The sequence below is a fragment of the Aspergillus glaucus genome, assembly GCF_001890805.1.
Source record: "Aspergillus glaucus CBS 516.65 unplaced genomic scaffold ASPGLscaffold_7, whole genome shotgun sequence".
NCBI lineage: Eukaryota > Fungi > Ascomycota > Eurotiomycetes > Eurotiales > Aspergillaceae > Aspergillus > Aspergillus glaucus.
This window is the reverse complement of record NW_019170459.1, coordinates 257,927-265,171: the sequence shown is the minus strand read 5'-3', so window position 1 is coordinate 265,171 and position 7,245 is coordinate 257,927. Positions and strand designations below refer to the sequence as shown.

The following is a 7,245-nucleotide window of genomic DNA, read 5'->3' as shown; positions in this document are numbered from 1 at the left end:
ACAACCAGTTCCAACTCCACACAAGGTAGTCAGAAAACACCTGCAGCAGCAAATGGAGTGGTTAATCTAGTACAATCAACAACACAGTCAAACAGTTGGGTACTAGATACTGGTGCCACATGGACCATATATGATGACAAATCAGCATTTATCAATTATGTCCCAATAACACAATCCACAGTCAAATTGCCAGACAATAGCATCCATAAAGTGGAAGGAGTCGGAACTATTCACCTACCAATAGGAGAACGTGTGGTAGAGTTGAAGAATGTCTGATATGTACCCACTTTGCATTCTCACTTATTATCATTCAATCAGTTAGAGAAGCAAGGATTTCACATCCAACTCAACAATGACAAACCTTACTGATTCTGGGTGTCAACACCAGACCTATCAGTTTCCTTCCTCATCTCTCAGACAATTGAGGATGGTGTGTTTGACCATCTAGAAGAGGAAAGAGGAGTGATAAATGCAGTCACTGATAACTCAGACCCAAATGACAACAAATCCCAAAATTTGACCCCAAATAGGCCTCCAGCAGCACCAATTGAAAACTGGCACCACTGCTTATCCCATATGAATCAACACAATTTGCAATACCTCCATCGGATTGGAAGAATCAATATCCAGGGGAAGAAGTTGCTATCCACATGTGACTTTTGCAGACAAGCAAAAACAACCTGAAAAATTGGGAATGGACCTACCCCAAGGGCAACCATGCCTGGCAGGCGCTTGCACGTTGATATTTTTGGTGGTGGCCAGACACTAGGCAAAGAATCAGATGATGATGTACCCCCAGCAAATGGCAAATACAAATATGCCATGATACTCACCAACAATGCCACCTGTATGTGATGGGTTATCCCACTCCAAAACTGTGAAAAGCCAAACCACACCATCAAGCAGCATATTGAATGGCTGAAGAAAATCAGCTATGAAACTGCATATCTGCATGGTGATGGCGAGTTCTTCAAGAACTATCAAGATTGGCCTGGCATTGTAACTGAGCCATCTACCCCATATTCACCCTGGCAGAACGGCGTTAGTGAACACGGAATCTGGATCATTTTGGAAAGGACCAGAGCAGTCCTATATGCCTCTGGCTTACCACACTGATTTTGGCTAGAAGCCTTGATGGACACTGTTCAAAAGGCCAATTATCTCCTGACATCAACCCCTTTATTCAACAACCTGACACTGAACAGCAATATTTTGAATGAAGACATCAAGAAATCACCCTTTTATATCCCTGCAGAAGCATGGGAGAACTGCCCAATGGATATCTCCTATTTATGTCCTTTTGGAATGAGAATCTGGTATCATCAACATGGTACTGAGAAACCAACTGACAAAATGGACACCTGCAGAGTGTATGGCCTACTCCTGGGCCATATAGCCAGCAATATCACAATGGTATGGAATCTAGAGAAAGATAGTATCATCAATGTGCCTGATGGACACATGGATGAGGGGCAAATCTCACTTACTGATCCAACATTCACCCCTCAACTGACTTCACTCACTACCTCAACCAATAGTGAGATGACCACCCAACCTTATTTTGATGACACCCCAGACAATGTCATATCTCATCCAGCAAAAGGTTTTGCTGCATATATAGTTGGAGCAACCTCATGCAACATACCAAAGACCTTGAGGCGCACTATGGACTGAGATGACAAAGATAGATGGCAATGTGTGATGGAAAAGGAATTTTTGAAACTGCAGAGCAAAGAGATATTTGAATTAGTCTGGATCAGTGATGTGCCCAAAAACAAGCGCATATTCCCTGGCAAATGGGTGTATGACAGCAAAGAGGACTATTCATCCACTGATGAATGCTTGTACAAAGCTTGATGGGTTATCCTCAGAAATCTTGTTGAGAAAGATGATATGCAATATGACTACTGCAAATATGCCCCAGTGGTCTCTGCAGCCATTACCTGACTGCTATTTGCATTGGCCACTGCCAATGGATGGCATATATGAAAGCTTGATGTTGCAGTCACCTTCCTGAATGGTGATTTGATTGATGAAATCTATATGCATCAACCAACTGGTTTTGAGCAAGGCAAAGGTCTAGCCTGGCGGCTAAAGAAGTCAATATATGGACTTACTCCAGCAGCCTGCATATGGTATGACACACTTACTGCCGCTCTCCATAGACTAGGCTTTCAGACATGCTCATATGACCCTGGTCTATTCATCCATCAACAATGAAAGCACCTTTATATCACCACCCACATCAATGACTTCCAGCTCGTAGCTGAGTGAGCTGATGATATTGAATGGACAAAGAATGCCCTAGCCAAAGAATGGGAGATAAAAGATGTCAGTGATATGATGTACTATCTTGGCATGGAAGTTGAATTCAAGAATGGATGTATTCACCTCAATCAACATGAATATATCAAGGATCTCATCCAGTCATTTGGACTAGAGAACTTCCACTCCCAAACCACACCTCTACTGAGCGGTCTAGTGATAGATGACCTGCCCAATGACTCTGTGATCATTCATGAGTACCAGTGAGGAACTGGAAAGCTGCAATGGCCAGCAGTAAAAACTCACCCTGATATAGCTGAGGCAGCAGGAATGTTAGCCCACTACAATGCCAAACCCACAAAGAAATGTTGGAATGCACTCATGCATGTCATATGTTACCTGAAAGGGATAATTGACAAAGGAATCATCTACTACCCCTGTACACAGACAACTATATCCCACCTACCAAAAGGCTTTGCAGACTCTAATTGGGGAGGGCCTAATGCAGGAAGAAAATCAGTAGGAGGCTTTGTCTTTCTGTATGGTGGCTCACCTATCTCATGGAAATCAAAAGTCCAAAGCTGCGTCGCCACAAGCAGCAATGAAGCCAAATATATGGAAGGATCTGAAGCATCAAAAGAGGCTGTATGGCTTCACTGTGTATGCATTGAGATGGGCATTGCCAAACCCAACTCTCCGCCCATTGAGCTCTATATGGATAATGAAGGAGCAATCGCCCTATCCTCAATGGAGGGGACCAAGAGGTCCAAACACATCAACATTTGATTTCATCACATTCAGGACCTACAGGCCCTAGGCCTAGTCAGCATAGAGAACATACACTCAAAAGAGAACCCAGCAGATGGACTCACCAAGCCTCTAAGCACCCCAGATCATTGACACTTCCTTCATCTCATCAATATGGACTGACATCATCACCATCACCATCAAAGCAACCAGACTTTGGAGGGAGAATAGAGGTAAAGAAGAAAGAAAGAATTAACTCTCAAGGATGGATACCCTCAACTCCTTGGTGCCTTGCTACACCAACCAATTAGGTGAATTCTCACATTATTCCATTTGCTATTCCATTTTCTATTCACTGCTTTTGTTGAACACCAGATTGCCTGTACATCTGCTTTATTTTGTATACATTTTGCTATGTATTTAGAGCTTTTCCGGGCTCCCAGCTCGCGCGAGGGGGGGTGTTAGTACCCACCGGGTCACGTGCTTGACCGCCCTCGCTTTCTGCCCAGTAGACATAGCTAGCCTGAGCCGATAGGCACCCAATCAAACCAACTATCCACACACACCAAAAACTCACACCGCTCACGTGTGTAAAATACCGCTCGTGCGTATGGTACCGTAACTGCGCTATGACGTATGACTAATCCCTCCGAAAACGGATCAGCGGCCGCGTCATGTGGTGTCAGGTGACTTTTCGATGAGAGTGGAATACGACGAGAGAGATACCACAGTACAGCGGTACTATACAAGGTACAGTAGGACCTGAACCGTCAAGTGCAACCCTTAGAATGTTATGCCTACAAGTGCTCCTCTAACAACCACCGGCTATCAGTTAATATCCTCCAACCGCCGATCTCTCTATTGGATCCGTTGATCAGCGACTCATTCGCGCGCCTTTTCCCTGGTTGTGCCGCCGTCTTTTTCTCTTCTTTTTCTGCTGACTTTTTTCTTTTCTTCTTTTCACCTTCTTTCTTCCTCTTACTTACTTTCCTACCTGTCACTGTGGCATCTGGTGGGTGACACTACTACTACCTACTTAATCCTCCTTACCGTCCTATCTCCGACTCTGTGGCAACTTCCTCCATCTTCCTCCACCCGAACCCTCGCCTCCTCCCTGACACTCCCTTTCCGTCCGCTCCGCTATGCGAATGATCTAATATCGACTTTTTTTTAACAACTGATTTTCATAATAATACACCATGTTACTCAAGCCCGGGGAGAGGCCCTCTGTGGGCGGCTCCTGGGCAGGGAAACGGCTCATCCGTTTCGGTGTCGCATTTCTGCTCGTCGGCGCCTTCACTCTGTTCCTCTGGCCTCCGTTCCCTCCCAGCCACATCCAGGCTCAAACACCTTCCGCTAATATCTCCATCGCTTCCGGTATTCACTGCGAACTCGACCTGGGCGTGCTGGAACGCCTCCAGATCAACAAACTCGGTAGCTACCTCCGTCGTGAGGTCAACGCCGTGACTCTGGCCGCGAACCAGGAGGTGCCCATGAAGCAGCGCCTCGATACCCCGTTGATGGATCGGAAAATGTTGGATCGTAATGAGCAACTTACGCAAGAGCAGTCGCAGGCCGATTGTTCCATGCCGCACCCATTCACTGTGCAGGTTCCCTTGCCTCCAAAGACCGTTGACGCCTCTCATATCGACTTTGGTGTGGCCACCAGGGCCGATCGCTTGAACGACTCTCTGGACCAGTTCGCTCACTGGGCCGGTTACACTCGCACCCGGATTTTTGCTCTCGTTGAGCCCGACAAACGCGTTCCGGAAGTCCAGGCCAAGGCAGATAGTCTGGGTATCAACCTGTATATCACTGAATCTGACGAAGAGTACCAAAGTCGGTATTTCTCCTTGGTCCGTCACCTCGCGAGCCATGTGCGCGAGCAAACCCGCTGGTCCGTCGTGATTGATGACGACACTTTCTTCATGTCGATGTCATCGTTGGTGCAGGCGCTCGACAAATACGACCACACGCAAATGGTCTATGTTGGAGGCATTTCCGAAAGCATTCCCCAGATCGGGGCTTTTGGTATCATGGCATTTGGAGGTGCTGGTGTTTTCCTCTCGCGCCCACTGGTGACCGAACTGAGCAAGCCGGAAATTTTCGAAGAATGCCAGAACATGGAATTTACCGGCGACCGTCGCATTTCCCTCTGCATCTATCAATACACACCCGCGAAATTGACCATTGACCACCGCTTACGCCAACTCGACATGATGGGCGATGTTACCGGGTTCTTCGAAACGGGACGGGAACCCCCTCTGTCGGTTCACCACTGGAAGTCATGGTTCCACGCAGACATGCCCAAGGTGGCTTCCATCTCCGAACTCTGCGGCGATACCTGCTTGCTGCGACAATGGTGGTTTGCCGACGGGTGGCTTCTGACCAACGGTTTCTCAGTGGTTAAATACAGCACGGACGTGGATCCCTTCGACAAAACCATGGAGTTGACCTGGGAGAGTCACAACGGTGCCGTGCACGAATCGTACCTGCACGAACTTGGACCATTGCGACCAAAGGACTGGAACAAGATCAGCTACCTGTTGGAAGATGCCGTGGTGGAGGACGACCAGGTGCGACAGTTCTACATCCATCGCGGTGGAAAAGATGGTGATGAGATTTTGGAATTGGTATGGCGGAATGCATAGACAGCGTTTCTTTTGCTTTGCTTTTCATTTTTCTTCTTTTCAATACCTTATGTTTTGCTACGCCACTTTACTTCTCAACGGATACCTTCCACATTATCTTGCCTTTTCTTTTTTTTTTTTCATTTTTCCTTTTTGCTTTACAAGAAAAAAAAAAAAATTTTCAAAACACAAAAAAACAAACCACCGACGGAGTCAAGAGGAGTCAAACGGATCCGGTGATTACGAAGTATCAGCACTCTACGTCTACGTCTTACACTTTTTGGAATGGATTGAACGACCACAGCACATGTACAGTTGATCGAGCATTGGGCTTGCTTGCCCTACATAGTATAGCTACACAACAAATTGAGATAATAGATTTTTATTCAGTTATTTGAAATTATCTTATTTTATACTTTAGCGGTCCGTGGATGGGTGTTGGTGTACCTTGTTCGTGTGCCTGGCGTTGCGTGGCTGGTGGTGATTTCATTGTTAGTATGTTATTGCGACGCTGGTACTACATTGATGGACATGTATAGGACGGGAGGTCGGGATGTAACCCAGCCAATACGCATCTCTTCTTGGGCTATGGAAATCGAGGATATTAGTGATTATTCCTAACACTGTTGTGGTAACGTATACTAATGGTAGGTTAGTAGGGTTGAAGCGTGTTTAATGATGCCGTCATCCATTACCCTCCTACCATGACACATACCGATTCACCTACTGAAAAAGGGAAACCGGGTCTGATTTTATGGTCGACTCATAAGTAGCTTTAAATACAAGGCGCTTGGCGATAGGTAGTGATAGCTATCGCGATATATACTGCAGCGATGTTTGGAATGCTAAATAGCCCTGGTCATTCAGACACTACGACATCAACCCAACAATCCAGTCCCAAAGCACCATTCCATCATAAGAAAAACAGCAAACCCATGACGCCTACTCAGACCTCCTAGACCCCCCTCTCCGACCACGGAAAATGCACAACAGGCACCACAAAAAATCTATTCGAATCATCCACCAACCCCCTCCCCCCCCCCAACCCATTATACCACGCCAAAAATGTCGTCAGAATCGCAAAAAATCTACCTTCTTTCTGCAAGCCAGCGTGTGGCATTTCCGACTCGTCGTGGATCATGTAGGCTAGTGCGAGGAGGACGGCCGTATCGACGGCGAGGAGGGCGCATAGGGCGAGCGTTGAGCGGAGGGTTAGGGAGGTTATTATTGTTGTGAAGATGAATCAGCCCTGTTCGTTATGTTAGTTATGTAAATTGGGGATGAGGTGTGATGGGGTAGGGTAGAGGGTAGGGTTGGTTGGGGAGGGGGTGCTCACCCAGAGATATATAGAGAAAGAGTCGTAGAAAATTGCCTGGCCTCCTGCTTTCTCTAGGTTAGGCATGATTTCGAATCCGCCGGGTGTGAAAACGATAGAGGCGGAGATTCAGAAGCCGCCGTAGGATGAGAGGACTGTTGCGCCGAAGGTGTTTCCGATATCCATTTCCCTGTCCATTATCAGTATACGATACGGCTACAAGTACTCCAGAGAAGAAAAGAGAAAAGGAACGAAAGAAAGGACGAGAAAAAAAAAAAAAAAAAAAAA

General features: G+C 46.5%; 2 protein-coding genes across 2 annotated transcripts; both read left to right on the top strand.

The window, feature by feature from the left end:
* The first annotated feature begins 2,756 nt into the window (after positions 1-2,756).
* Positions 2,757-3,245, top strand: ASPGLDRAFT_45428 (uncharacterized protein). The gene has a single exon (XM_022546243.1). It carries the CDS (start codon positions 2,807-2,809, stop codon positions 3,080-3,082), a length of 276 nt encoding a protein of 91 aa, XP_022402167.1. The 5' UTR covers positions 2,757-2,806; the 3' UTR covers positions 3,083-3,245.
* A 525-nt stretch (positions 3,246-3,770) lies between these two features.
* Positions 3,771-5,791, top strand: ASPGLDRAFT_45426 (glycosyltransferase family 31 protein). Its single transcript, XM_022546242.1, has one exon. It carries the CDS (start codon positions 4,212-4,214, stop codon positions 5,661-5,663), a length of 1,452 nt encoding a protein of 483 aa, XP_022402166.1. The 5' UTR covers positions 3,771-4,211; the 3' UTR covers positions 5,664-5,791.
* Positions 5,792-7,245: the final 1,454 nt, after the last annotated feature.

Bases quoted from the DNA above. Each gene is read 5' to 3' on its own strand.
- ASPGLDRAFT_45428 (XM_022546243.1), top strand. From the start codon at position 2,807: ATGGTGGCTCACCTATCTCATGGAAATCAAAAGTCCAAAGCTGCGTCG.
- ASPGLDRAFT_45426 (XM_022546242.1), top strand. From the start codon at position 4,212: ATGTTACTCAAGCCCGGGGAGAGGCCCTCTGTGGGCGGCTCCTGGGCA.